The sequence below is a fragment of the Nelumbo lutea genome, chromosome 7 (genome assembly GCF_056320005.1).
Source record: "Nelumbo lutea isolate HS-2025 chromosome 7, American lotus-T2T, whole genome shotgun sequence".
Taxonomy (NCBI): Eukaryota; Viridiplantae; Streptophyta; class Magnoliopsida; order Proteales; family Nelumbonaceae; genus Nelumbo; species Nelumbo lutea.
In genome coordinates this window covers 11,996,374-12,011,860 of record NC_142690.1, presented here as the reverse complement: position 1 = coordinate 12,011,860, position 15,487 = coordinate 11,996,374, and the positions used below count along the sequence as shown (strand labels likewise).

The 15,487-nt window shown below is 37.3% G+C and overlaps 1 protein-coding gene across 6 annotated transcripts in view; it reads right to left on the bottom strand.

Moving 5' to 3' along the window:
• Positions 1–15,487, bottom strand: part of LOC148845123 (Early-responsive to dehydration stress protein (ERD4)) — a 94,342-nt gene that overhangs the window by 40,213 nt on the left and 38,642 nt on the right. For all 6 annotated transcript variants that reach the window (XR_016102546.1, XM_088956060.1, XM_088956062.1 and 3 more), the window contains one exon: positions 3,382–3,661. Coding sequence is in view for 5 of the 6 variants with exons in the window: in XM_088956060.1 (XP_088812186.1) it covers positions 3,382–3,661 (280 nt within the window). In the remaining variant the exon portion in view is untranslated. The remainder of the gene's footprint in view (positions 1–3,381; positions 3,662–15,487) is intronic.

The window sequence follows — 15,487 nt, the reverse complement described above, 5'->3', positions numbered from 1 at the left end:
CTTGCCAGCTCCTTCCTGCAGCTATCAGACATCTAGTTCGATCTCCAGTTGTGGGAGAAGTCAAGATTCGATCTTGACATCAGTTCTTTGAGAAAGAATTGATAGGAAGTTGTGCTCACGTGCCATCCTACTGTCTCTTGCGAAGGACAGAATTCTTGGAGAAGAATACTACTGATTCTGCTCCATCCTGCACTACGCCATCTTCAGTGGGAGCAGTCTTTGGATCATTCCTTGGGCGTGAACACCTTCGTTGGGAGATACTTTTTCTCCGTATCAGGTATAATCCTCTCCTACTCCTTTTGGTTCAGATCTGGTTCAGTTTATGGTTCAAGATTGATCATTGAAAATATGATTTTCTAAATAGGGAATGTGATTCCCAGTTGAAAGGGAGAGAAAAATTTTTGAAATTCACCCCTTTATTCCGCAAGATTTGGGTGTCCATACGATGGATCTCTCATCCCTTCAATAACTTCATATATAGGATCTAACCTGATAAAGAACTTAAATGCCCTACCTTCAATTTGTTTGTCATATTTCTCCTAGTCCTTTGTGTCATCACAGTCAATTATCAAGTTATGATCCAATTCCTCCCACAACCAATGTAACAAAATATGTGGCTTCAGACATGTCTCCTTGCTCTAGAGCAGCAATACCTTGTGTTAATCTATAGATTCTAGCATTGTTCTTTCGTTGTCCACAGGTCTTAGATACCTTCTCCCAAATCTTGATGGGAGTAGGGAAATGATGGACATCCTTGCAATTCTTGGAGTCATAGAAGCAAGGAACCAAGGCATAACAATTGCATTTTATCTACACCAGGTAGAGCATTCAGCATCTTCATCATTAGGTTCCTTTTTCTTTACATTAATATACACCATGAGATCTTGGGAAGTGATGAACAACTTGGCTGAGACTGACCATTCCCTGAAATTTTACTCATCTATCAACACATGGTTATCAATAAGCTGTGCAAATTTGGATTATCAAGGTTGAAAGTCCTTCCAGCAGATTGGTTGTCCTTAAAAGACACTTTCCTGAAATTGATGACATTATTCCCATCTATCCGCTCACAAATAGCCGCTCCAACACAAAAAACGACCTATATACTGATGAAACTCAGGTTTGAGGTTTGCAAGAACACTCTCAGTCACAAAAATAAACAGCTACAAAACTCTTTTCAGACCACCTTAACTCTTCTACCTCAATCGGCTACACCAGCACTTTGGTTCCAGCACAAATCTAGGGCTGTCTACTCAGCCATTCTAGATCTGTTCAAAAAACAGATCTTTCTAGTAGCCAAATAGCTTCTGGCTGTCACTTCAATCTAGCAGGGCATGAACTGGGCTGAAAAACTTCCTCTTTGATCCCTACTCCAAAGAGAAACCCTAGTTACAGACTGTCTAGTGTGTAACGACCAGAACTAGGGCTTCTTAATCAATAGACAAAAATAAAAAGGAGAATAGAGGAAAGAAGAGAGGATTATTGAAGTTGGAACTTGCAGAAGTTGGATCATTACAGCTCTGATACAATGTTTGCAAACCCGAAATGGAGTTTAGGGCAAGAAGAAGAGAGAACGGAGAAGAGGGAAGAGAATGAATGGGCGCAAGTGTATTCTCATCCAGTCCTCAAATATAATTTATATTAAGTGTTTAATGGTACATAAGAAGACTAATATGCCCCTAATTAGTGAAGGCACATTCAGCCACAAACTAATCCAGGCCCATTATAGAAATAAGTATGAGACATAAAGAGATAAAGGCTCACAGATAATTACCCATTACAAACAACAAAAAAAAAAAAATATCCAAGGCGATGGAAGCATTGGAATTTCCTTTCTTATTCTTGAGTCTAGCCAGTACAAGGTGTGGGTGAAGCTTTCAGCAGGTATCCCTTGCAGCTTCTTACGATGATTGCAAAAAAATATTTCATCTCTTCCTTCTTTATTTCTTTCTCCTTTCAATCATTATTACACTTTAGCATTGGGACAGTAGGAGCAAACAGCAAAGGACTCAACAATTTCAGTCATGGTTGAGTTCAACAAGAAATTCAAAAAACCTATTCCTCTCAATTTCTTGTTAGTAGCTGCATCCTTCTAACTTTTCCAGTCTATATTTTCCAAATGATCAATCTCATACCAAAGTGATTTTAGAGTAGAAAAAAAAACTGACATTGACACTACCAAAGTGATTGGGAATATGTCTCTTTTGCATTATTCCATTTGCAGAATTCACCCATAAGTAGTTACGACTAATACGAAACTTCATAGAGTAGAGAATAGCCATGTCATAACCATGTAATTTGTCTTGAACCCCTCAACTGTGAGAAGCATATGTAGATAACCAATCTTGCCTCTTACACCAATTGCCATCATAGCTGATTGGGCCCATTGCAAATAGTTCGCCATATCCAGCTTAACTATTGAATTTGGAAGTTGTTCTTACCTGTTATGCTTCCAGCCCTTGAAGAACCTTCTCCATTAGTTTTGGGTCCATTTCCAGCAGTCTCTGTAGTATTTACAATTCCAAACTTAAGGAAAACAGATTCAAGAAAAGAGAAAATAGCTGCCCCTATTCACCACTTCGATTGGGTAGAATAGCCCTCAACCAATATATATATATATATATATACTCTTCCAGGAGTAATCCGATTTCCCTGATAATCCAAAAACAAAGAACTGACCTGTGCAATCACTACCAACAAGGATTTTAAACCTGATTACCTTGGAAAACCCTAGACCACCTCTTGGAGAAGAGAGAAAACAGCAGCTGCTCCCACCAGACTACTCCAAACAAGCTCCCATGAGCCAAACCAATGAAGAAACCTTGCTCTGGTACCAAGAAGTTGAGCAGGAAATAATAGGTTCTGTTAAAAATAAAAGAAAGCAAGAGAAGAGGAGAAGAGAAAGGTGAAAAGTCAAGGAAGAAGAGAATAGGAGGAGATACACGATGAGAAGAAAAGGAGGGAACAGAAAATTCAGTTCTGTCACCCCATACATTAGTATTTATATGCTGATGTTATGAACAAATTACAATGACCAAAATACCCCTTCCAACTAAAACATAAAACATAGACATATAATGAAAAGATATAAACAACTGAAAGGGAAGAAACATAATAGCCCACTCAATCTACTGCATCTCTACAAAGGCGGTTGTTGTTCTAATTAATAATTTCCACTGTACAAAAACAATCGTTATTCTGCATGAAGGCCAAGTTCTATCATCTCTTAACCAAAACTTCATATTACCATACAAAATAAATACAAGCAACTAACCATTCGTTTTCTAAAGCATATAGTGTCCATATCCATTCCTTCCCCAATATCATGGAAATTCATAAGTCATATTAATTGCCAGCAAGATCAAGAGAATAAAAGATTACTTGATCAGAGACAGCACTTGCAAGATGACTAGGAAAGTCCTTGGGATGAGTGAAGGATTGTCCAATTTGGTCCAGTAAAGACCCTGATAACAAGCTCAAAAAGAAAGCATTTCCCACTAGGAAATAGAAAACCATGCTGCAAGCTTTTATCTCTCTTTTGCTCCTTGAGATGCAGCCTTCTAGTTTAGCCATTAAGAGCATGGCAAAGGGAACAATGTAAATGAAGATGTTAAGAATGGCACTTGGAAGATATCCTGTCACAATAGATCTTAAACCTGGTCTGTAGGTTACTATGTTAGCCAAAAACTACAAACTGAAATCAAGAGAATTACAACCAATAGGTATTTCTAAAATGAAAAAAAAAAAAACAAGAAATAACAAGACAGCTAATTGAAATCAAGAGAACTACAACAAAATTAATAGTTTAAAACTTAAAAATAACAAATTCAATAGGGTTTGAACATGATACCGGAAAAACTTGTACCAATCAACCGGCATCTTAAAAGGGGTAACCAATCAGGTGGTCATTTATCAAATTCAAGGGGGCTTTGATTGGTCAAAGCCTTCCGGTATCATGTCTTTCCGACAGCATAGATGTTTTTCAAATAAATATTAGAGCTTCAAATAACATAATATCTTGATTTCTTGGTATATAGTATATACAACCTACTTGTAGATCCATTTCATGGGTCAAAGGACAGAATTATCAAAATTTGCAGACATGCACTTTTCTGAAGTATTAGGGAATGAAACTTCAGGTAATTAATTTCCCAAAGTTACAGCATAGAAAATTAAGTTTTTTTCTTTATGAATAACAGAAACTGATTCATTAATATTAAAGATGTACAAAGAGGAAAGAGGGAAAGATAAATTTTCTTAACTCTCCCTCACCCAGGAAACATGATTACAGGATTACAAAACGAACCAAAACAAATTATCCCTTCTCACCCCCTGTTTTGCTGAAGTATCAGCAAAGGAGTTAGAAAATTAAGTTGTAGACTAGTAGTTCACGAATAAAAAATAAAGAGGTGAATTGTCAATTATTTTGACCAATAGGTGAAGCTTTTTTCAATAATAAAACATAAGAAGTGGGGAAGTTCATGCTATTCATTTAAGACAATCTTCAACAATGATGAAATTCTAATTCATGGTTTTGACCACACAAAAGACATTAACTTTATCAAGAAAAATTTAACTAATTTTCACCATTTAGGGTTGATTAAAAAAAATCATGTTTAAGAAATTTATCAAAAGATAGGTCCCAACTTTTTTCTCTCATAGTTGGGAATCAAGTTCAAGACTACAAGAAGGCAAGGGAAAGAATGCTTTGACAAGAAGGAACTTGCTTGACAAGTATTTGAAGGGAAAGAAAGAATGGGGAAAGAAAACAAATTTCTTCCAGTTCCTCCTACCCCAATGTTAGTTACATTACATATTTTACTATTTTCCTAGATTAAGTCAAATTTGGCATTTTTTAGGCTATCTTTTGTTCTATCATGGTCAAAGGAATGTGTTCAATTGTAGTTTTTAGAATTTAGAGAAGTTAAAATTTGTTGGGGGTCAAGATTTGTTGGTTTGACTTTAATTTTGGTTTCATGAAATAGATTTTTCAGATATTTATCAACAAAAGATTGAGATCTCATGCATCAAGTGTGTTATGAAAAAGTAACAGTCATTTTATTTGTAGGTCGCCAATGGCTGACTTGGTTTTGTCGCGAATTAATTAGATACTCAGTAGTTTTTCAGTTGTCATTTAGTCCAGAAACAAGTTGTTAGCCCAACTCATTCAATTAAATTTTACACAATCCTATTTTTAATTGGTCGTACTTCAATATTTATTAACATTTATAAACAAAATGAAATACAATAGTGCGCTAAGCACCCAAAATAGGAGGCTAGCATAGGTTAGTTGCCACTTCTTTATTCCTCTTACAAATCCCCCCTTGGGGAATTAAACCCCAATACATCTGATATATATATATATATATATATATATATATATATATATATATATATATATATTTTTTTTTTTTTATAAATAAAGAATTTATTAGAAAAAACCAAGAGCAACTATTACAGAAGACACTTGCAGAGGCAACCTCTCCAACCCATCAAACACTAAAAAGGATTACAGCTTGAGCCCAATACAAATGTTCCCTCGGTTCCCCTTGCTTGCTAAGCAGTCAGTCATAGCACTGGCAGATCTCCTTACCCATTGTATTCTAACATACAAGTTTCTCGTCAACCATTTGAATCTTTTAAGTTCATTTCTGAAGCACCAAACTGCAGTCTTGGATAATGTAACCACCCCACAACCACCTTAGAATCACCTTCTATTAATAGCTGCCTCACTCCAATCCATACATCAAGTTGTACCCCTTGTAGTGCAGCTAATAGTTCTGCCCTTGTGGAGTTCCCCTCACCTAATAGGCCTGAAAATAGAAGAGCCACAGAACCACTTTCATTCCTTATAACCCCTCCCATCCCAGAAAGGCATGGGTTGCCCAGGCTACTCCCATCAAAATTTAATTTCAAGAAGCCTTCACGTGGAGGTACCCAGCTCATGTGCATCTTTGTCTTCAATTTACTGAGCAGTGTTCATTTTGTGACTTATTTCCAGTTCCAAAGCTAGCTTCTTTTTTTTTTTTTTGATAAATGAAGAAAGACTTTACTATAAAGTGTATGGAACAGGCACAAGTGCCCTGTGGAGAGGCATGAGCTGCGACTTCTCCAAGGCATCAAAAACAAAAGCTTACTACAGAGATGCCCAGTACAAGTGTTCCCTGTTTTCCCCTTTCTTGGCTAAGCTATCAGCCATAGCATTTGCTGATCTCCCCACCCAACATATTCTAATACACAGACTTCTTGTTAGCTACTTGAATTTCTTTCTTTTTTTTTATCAGTAAAGGAGATTTCATTAAGAAATTCAGAAAGATTACAGAAATGAGTAGCCTCGGCTACCCCACTAGAATTTAGAATTTGCCAACTATCGACTTTTAACTTTCCAGCCTTACAACTGAACCCAGAAACAATATTCCCTGTTAACCCCCTGTTTAGATAGCTGATCTGCAAAGCCATTTGCTGCCCTTGGAGTCCACTGAATTAATAACTGCATGTCCTTGGAAAAGCATTTAAACTTCTTAATTTCATTTCTGAAGAGCCAGGGAGTCTTTTCATTTTGCTTTAACCAGGTTATAACCACTTTGGAATCGCCTTCCACAACCAGCTTCCTCATTCCCAACTCCATAGCCTTTTGTATCCCAAACATCACTGCCTTTAGTTCAGCTCTAATGGAGTCTCCTCTTCCAATAGGTCCTCAGAACAACCCCACCACAGTCCCTTTGTCATTTCTTATCACCCCTCCAATTCCAGATATACCTAGGTTGCCAAAGCTACTTCCATCAAAGTTTAATTTGAGGAAAACACAATCAGGGTGATGCCACTTGAATTTCTTAATTTCATTCCTAACACCACACCACCAACTCTGGTTTCTGTAACCATACCACAATCACCTTGGAGTATCTTTCTATTATTAGATGTTCCAGTCCTAGCTGTACTGCAAACTTCACCCCTTGAAGGGCAGCTAATAATTCTGCCCTAGTGGAGTCCCCGACTCCTAAGAGGCCCAAGTATAATATAACCACATTTCCTCTTTCATTCCTTGTAACCCCCTCCCATCCCAGAAGGAACTGGATTGCCTTGGCTACTACTATCAAAATTTAGTTTCATAAAGCCTTCAGGACTGCCCAATTCAAACACAACCTCTTCTTAAGGAAGGAGGAGCTTGCCACTGCTGCCCAACTCCTCCAAATTTCATTAAAGGAAAAATTGATGAAAACGATACAGAGATTTCAGCCACAAGATGGCTCTATACAAGACACACTCCTTCAGTTCTTGTAGGCTTCGCTCTTTCTCTTGGAAAATCCTTGTGTTCCTTTCTTCCCACACTATCCATATTAGAGCTGCTCTTGCACACCTCAACATCATTCTTCCTCTTCTATGTCGCCAAGCAAGGGTAGACAGATCAAAAAGCATTCTTACTTCTGCTGGCCTATTCCACCTGCACCCGAAAATCAAGAAAAGCAAATCCCACAATTCTGCAGTAACTGAACAAGAGATTAGTGCATGATAACAATCCTCACCATGCGACCTGCAAAAATGCACCAGTTAGGAGAGATACAGAGAAAAGGTTTTCTCTTTTGTAGATTATTCGAGGTGTTTACTTTCCTATAGAACACTTCCCAGCAAAATGCCAAAACCTTGGGGGGAATAGACCTGCACCAAACCTCCTTAATGGGAATCGTCTGATGGGAAGAAGATCAACAAAGGGATTTAAAAAAAGAAGAACAAGAGAAAAGACCAAAGGGCCAAAAAGTCTAGATTCTATTGTCTGGTTCAAAGGGATTTAGACTCTCAATCTCCTCATCCCTTAACCCTCCACGGAACCCAAAATCCCAAATTGGTGACATAGGAGTTTCCAAAGGGAAAAATAAGTTTTGAAACAGGCCCATTTTTTTATTGAGAGACAGTATACAAGGATGGAAAAAGGTCCTTCAAAGGAGCCTCTCCAACCCAAGGATCTTCCCAAAAGCGGACTGAATGACCACCACACACATCATACATGACGAAGTTAAGGAATTGAGGAAGAATACTATGAATTGCCTTCCAACTTCCAAGGTGTTGCCAATGTTGCCTGCCGAGATATTCCAGCATCCCATCCAATCTCTGATTGACCATGGATACTTCCCACCACCTTGTGCCACAGTCTCTCTCTTTATATTGGCTATCTCTACAACTATTTCCCCAATTATGCTGTATTTTTCTGCACAATAATTCCTATTTCCAAACCTCCCTCCTCTTTACACCACTTCCCATTTGATTAGATGATTCTTCCTACTCTCTCCCAATTCCCAAAGGAAATCCCTCATTAAGTTTTCTAGCTTCTTGGTTTCCCTAGAAGCATGGTTTCAAATGTTGCAACAGTTCGCTAATGTCACCAGACATATGTCAATGTCAAGGCTCACCAACATGAAAATGGATGGTAATATAAAAATTACATTATTTCGGTCGACATTTCCTATATTTCGGAAATGTTGACCAAATCGGCCAAAATAACCAAAAAAAAAAGATAGTTTTTCCTATTATGTCGACAGGATGTCGACTAATGTACATTAATAATATAAAATATTAGTATATTATATTAATATAATACATTATATCAATATAAATTATTCCATCAATAATTTCAATTTAATATTTCAAATAAAAATATTTATATAAAAGAATTGACAAAAAATAAAAACAAAAGAATAAATTAATTACTTTATAATATAAAACACAAAATATTTTTCGAGTAATAAAATATTAACTCCCAGGCTCATTATGTTATTATCTGCAAATTCTCTAAACACCCTACAAAAGTCATCTTTTAGTATATCCCAACAATCTTGATAGAAGGCCATTGTAAATCCATCTGGGCCCGGTGCCTTAGCTACCCATCAAAAACACTACCTTTTTAATCTTCCCTTCCTCAAAGCTTCTTTCCAACCAGCTTGTTTTTTCCCATCCTAAATTTGCCCACTCCAACCCTTCCAAAGGTAATCTCTCATTCACAGGTCTACCATAAAAATATTTGAAGCGATTGACAAAAGTTTTGGCTATTTCCTCTTGATTAGTAATTACCTCCCCTTCTACTTCTAATTTGGCTACAAATTTTTTTCTTCAACGTCCATTTGCCAAATCAAGAAAAAAAAAATCTGGTATTCCACCATCTTCCTTAATCCATTGATGCCTTGATTTCTACCTCCAACACATTTCCTCTCTTCGTAGCACATTTTCCAGTTCCTTTTTAAGATGTCTTCTCAACTCTCTATCTTAGTTATTCACCTTTTGTTCTTCCACTCTACCAAACTGATCTTTGTTCCATTCCTCCAGTCTGTATCTTAGCCTCTATAGTTTCTTATGGAGTCTCACTCCCTTCCATTTTATCTCACTTAACACTTCATTCCACCACTCCTTCACCTTAGACTCAAACTCCGGGTGTGCTAACCACATGTTTTCAAATCTAAAGGGTCAAGGGCCACTTACAAAGGTTTCCAAACCTATCTTAATTGGGTAATGATCAGAAGTGATCCTAGGAAAGGATCTAGAAATCAGGTTACCCCAATAACTCTCCCAATCTACGTTGAAAAGGAACCTATCCAATTTCGAACACAAAGGGGTTTCTTGGAGGTTAGACCAAGTGAACTTGGTTTGCAAGAGTGGGATTTCCTTCAACTAGCATTCATCTATGAAACCATTAAATTTCCTTATGCTCATTGTAATTACCTATTGGGAATTACTAGTTTCATTAGAGAATCTGATTACATTGAAGTCCCCGCCTAGACACCAAGGACCATCCCATAAGCCATTAATTGCACACAACTCCTCCCACGTTTCATTTCTCTCCTTGTAGGAATTGGGTCCATACACATTAGTTAACACCCAAGTAAAGCCATCCTCCACATTTTTTGAATTTGATAAAAACAGAGAATCTTCCTATCAGTCCCTCTATAGGTTCCACTATCTCATCCTTCCAGACCATTACTGTTCTTCCTGATGCTCCCCATGACAGAGCTGAAGCCTAACTTATCCCCCTTGATCTTCAAAAGCTTCTAACCCATCTTCCATCTATTTTAGACAGTTTCGTCTCTTGCACCATTACAATGTCAGGTTTTTCCCTCCTAAGTCTTTTATTACTCTTTTATTTCTTGCACTCCCTAGACCTCTCATATTTCCAACTCATAATTTTCACCATTAACTCTTTTCTAAAGCCCCTCTTATCTCCTTCTCCTCTCCTTACCTAAGAGTAATTCTCCTCTCTCCCTTTCCACTAAATTCTAGGTCCCCCTCAATGTCAGTCATTAATCTTTCCACTTCAATTATTTTTTCTTTTTGGTTTCCCTTTTTCTTCTCATTTTTCCCATGGTATTTCTTCAATTCTTCCATCTCCTTATCAAGACCAGTCCTCTTATTCCTCTTGTCAATTACCAATGTCGACTCTTTATTTTTGCTCTCTTTTCCTATATCAGCCTCTACCTCCCTCCTAGCTGCCCCCCCCCACCCCACCCCATTGTTCTCTTCCATGTATCCTTCCTTTAATCTGAACTCCTCAAAGTCCATCACTACCAATCTCCATATTCTTTCTACTTCGCCCAATCCTTTCCTGGTTTCATACCCTACCTTTTCTTTCAACTCCTTATCATTGCCTTCAGCATCCTTAGAATCAACACTACTTCCTTCAGGATGAGATGCCAGAGTACCTGAAAAAGGCTCCTCAGCACACGAGTTAGTACCAAAAACCAAATGGGCATTCATACCTGGGCACCCACCAGACAAAGGAGGACTGTTTGGATTTTGAAGTGGAGGTATTACAGCTGAAGCCATATACTTCCCCTTATCCGGACAATGCAGTGGAGTGTCTTGGGTTAGATAGACATCCCCATCTGATCTTGCTATGATAGGACCTTTTTCCCATAACTCCCTTTCCGGTCTTCCATGATCAGCCACATGGGATTCCTGTCCCTCCGTACTATCCCCCAAACAGTGCTGCCTAGTGGGGTTAGCTCCCTCAACAATGGGGGATGTAACTTGTGCAGCTTCGTCAACACCTGATTCAATCCTCCCCCCTTGAACCAATGTAATCTCTTTTTAACCATCCTATGATTGCATAACAATCTCTATCAATCATAATATATTTGTAACTTGGGAATTTTGTTATCCTTAAGCCATGAGGTATAGCCTAACGACTCTGCTCCAATTGAATCACCAAACTCAATCAGTCTGGAATAGTTAACAGTTTCTTTCCAACCTTCTGAGAACTCGCTTTATTCCACTAGGTCCTGGATTCCCCACACTTCAGCCATCAAAATTTCGGCTTTATTTGCTTAGAGTAAGGGGGTCCATGGAATACAGAGGAGTTTTTAACAGATAAAGATACCACAGTCTATGAATTCCTTACAACATCATCAGTAGTAAAAGAAGAAAAAGCATCCAAGGTCTTCACTCAATGTGCCACTTTTACAATGATATTCTCCGAGGTGGCTTCTCATAAGTGTTCGTATTTACAAATAGTCATTTTCTATTGTATTCTTCTATAATTCTAATTAGTACCCATAAATTTCAACAGTTCAACTGAACTCAACAAAGCCTTGTCCCAACATATTGAGTCACATGAATCTTGATCGACAATTCTATGCTATTCAATGCTATGTACATTCCTGTTTAATGGAATGTGTTTTTTGCCAAAAAAACAAAATGGGCATGTCCGTTTTGGTCCCCCTAGATCTAGACCATTCAACTTGAAACGGATCATTTCTTCTTATCGGTGCAGTAAATGATCCTTTATATGCACATGATCAAACCTTCTTAGTCTACTTTCTTTCATTTTATCACCTACAGGGGTAACTCTTATATACCCATGAGGCCATGAAGATGTTAACTTACAATCTCATTTTATCATCATCAATATCAAAAGTTTCCTACCTGCCTCATTCATTTTTTTTTTGACTCATTTTTTCTTAACTTCACAAAGCTTTGCTCCATGCAACACTACTGGCCTTATGGCTATTTCATAAAACACTATTCATCTTCCTGTCTCTGATCACATGCAACACTCCAAATGCAGCCCTCCATTCAAATTGCTCTAACGTTATGTGCTACCACATCCTCAATCTCTTCCTTGTTAAGAAGCAAAGAACCAAGGGAGCATGAGGTCACATTGAGGCATCTCTTGATCTCTGCAAATATTTTATTTTAGCACTCATCTTAAAACCTCTTGATTAGCATATTTCCATAGATTTGGTTTTGTATTTAATCTACTCTAGTTTGTTAAGCTAAACCATGCCATCAACAAACAATGTACACCACGGAACCTCATCTTAAATATGCTTAGTTAACTTATCCAATTACCAATGCAAACATATAGATAGGGATGATCATGGGCCAGGCCAGGATGAACCCAGGCTGGGCTTAGCACATATGTCAAGGACTCTATTCCAGGCCTGAACCCAGCCTGGTCCACACTCCGAGTCTGAAATATAAGCCTGGGCCTGGGGTTACATGGGCCTGGTCCAGGCCAGACCAGGTTCCAGGCCATGATTTTAAAAAACATCATATTATTTTCCTTTTTCTTCTGATCCACCACAAAAAGATTATTTTCCTTTTCATATATTCATTTATAAATTATAGAAAAAGAGGCACACAGTAAAATCCATCCTTCACTGGAACCCACTCTACAGCCTTGAGAAAATAAAATAAAACCCACTCTAAAGTCTAAACAAGTGTCTTATCTTCCTATTTAGTTATCAAAAGAAGAAAGTAAAAAAAGCACATACCTTGGTTTTCTATTCTAAAACTGAGTAGCAAAAAAGATTAAACAAATCAAAAGTGACTGCTGCAAATCCCAACAGCAGCAGCCCCCTTGCTCACAGAAACTCATTCCTGTTCAAAGTTTGATATCTTAAATTATTCTCGCATCACATGAATTTCCCAAGGAAGAGCACTGAGAATTGCAGAGGCATACATATCTTAAAAATGGGATCCATCTCCTTCCGTATACTAATCAATCTATTCAAAATCACAGTCCCCATGAGTCCAATTGCAGCAAACAGAGTTCCACTGTACACAAATGTCCCAAATTTACTGAGGATACTGCATACTCCTGATTCAAATATGCACCAACTCCAACTAGTTTCTCCATAAAAACCTTGAAGGGGAACTGCAGGCCTGCAGCAACCCTTGATATCCATCTGTTCAAAAATAACCCTAGAATTCTTAAACATGAAGATGATGGTGATGATGCTGATTGATCCTCAGAATCTCTGCTACCACTATAACCAGAACTCAACTCATCATTGCCACCTACACTTATTCCATGGCTAGCTATGCTGCCTCCATTACCTCTGCACAAAAAACTTCAAACTTTCCAGGGGAGCTGGTATTAAAAGTTAGGAGAACGGAGAAAGAAATTTTTCAAGGGGAAGTAAAGGACGAAGAGAGAGATCCAGAAAAAAGGGACTTCGATTGATAGTATGCCGGTTTCCAGGGAGATTGCAGTGGTTAGAATGAGGAAGATATAGGGCCTATACATGCCGCCATGCCTTCAGATTAGGGCCTTTCAAACTCCACCAAAATAAGAAAATAAACATGTACAAATTATAAATGTATTTCAGGTAGAGCCTGGGCCTGGAAATTTATGGTCTGGGTCAGGCCGGGCCAAGAATGATCACCCCTCACATATAGGGGTAAGTGCTGGCACTGCTTGGTTTTGAATTGACAACAAGCTCAATGAATTTATGTCTCAAAAAGGAGACGAAGAAAGGAATACATCATGCAAGAAGAAAAGAGATACCAAAAAAAAAAGGATCACAAAACCATATATGGTCATACTACAGCCTTCCCATCCTAGATAAATGAAAAAAAAAAAAAAAGAACTCCCCAAGTAAAAAGGAACCCAAATACATTATAACAGCTCTTTTTTTAAGTATTTCAACTCTGAAAGTTCTATAAACTGTCTTTTCATTTCCATTTCAGATCTTAACCTTACTTAACCATCATTTATCCACCTAAAGTCATATTTCAGCAGACACTATGCTCACACACCATTACAGTATAGCTGTTACACTTATCTTCCCCAAAACTCTTACTACCAATCTGTTATGCCTGAAATTATTAGGAACTCTTATCTTATCACAAAAATAAATTAGTTTGTTCATAAATCCTCATATTGTTTGATGATATTAATGGTCTATAGCACTAAATGTAAACAATTAGGCATTCTTTTCCCCTTGGGAAAATATACCAATATCCTATTTTCTTTAACTTTCCCTGGGAAGACCCTAAAATTTCCCCCGTATTACAAATACTTTGCAAATTTTCCTAGAAACTTAATATTTAAAGCTATATTTGTGAAATATCCAGAGATAACCTCTTCATATGGTAGTATTTATAAGGATATCAAAATCATGAAACTTAATCCAGACTAGAGAAAGAACAACATAGGACTTCAATACCCAAAAGAAAAGCAGCATACTTCCTCTAGCAAAGAATGTTTGTGAATGGAAATCTAATACATTTAATATGAAAACCTTCTCATTCACATCTATGATACCCAGATACCTGTAGAAGGGTACTGTCATATCAGACACTTCAATTTTTAGCGTAAATTTTGTATCCAATACCAAGATTTGAAGTATCGAAATGATTGATATGATACTCGCAATACAGGGCATATAATCTCTGTGTCCATGGCCAGGGATACAGGATACAACGCGATTAGATATGTATCCCATGACTCATGCGTACCGGCACAATACTTCTCTGCATCGGGCCCTATCGGTTGTGATTACAATCCGACGCGCATTGATATAGAAGCGTACCAGTCACAAAATTGTACATCGACCGCTTTTCAATTGTTTTTGGACTTTAATAAAAATTGAAAATTATAATTATAAAAAATGAATCATATTTTGCCTACCTTAAATGAATCATATGTTTTATTTTACATATAAATTATGTGTTAAAAATGAAAACATATTTATTATTTGAAAAAATATAGTTATTAATTATATAAAATACTAAATAAATTTCCCACAAAATAAAAAAAAATTGAAAACTATAATTATAAAAATTGAAATAGAATGACAATTATTATATACCTATTAAAGTGTGCATTTATGATTTATCATGTCTTTTTACCTTATTCATAGATATTTTAGCTTTAGATTTAGTGTTATTAATGTATTTGTGATTTGTATGCATTTCCCTAGCATATCCAACCGTTTCCATATCTTTTGTTGTATCCATGCATTTCCCAAGATGGAGTCCCTCCATATGATTCTCACGTGGTTTGAGGTTGTATCAGGACTCAATATTAATCTTCATAAGATGGAGCCCATCCATATTTCCATAGTCCTTGTTGTACACTATCATGTATTCTTTCTTTCTCATTTTCTCTTCTTTGCCCCACAATGGCATTTCTGTAATATCTATCTATAGGGTGGGGTCGACTGATTCTGTTTTCACCCTAAACTCTCTTGTACAAACTGAATGTGTGACAAGTTGATCT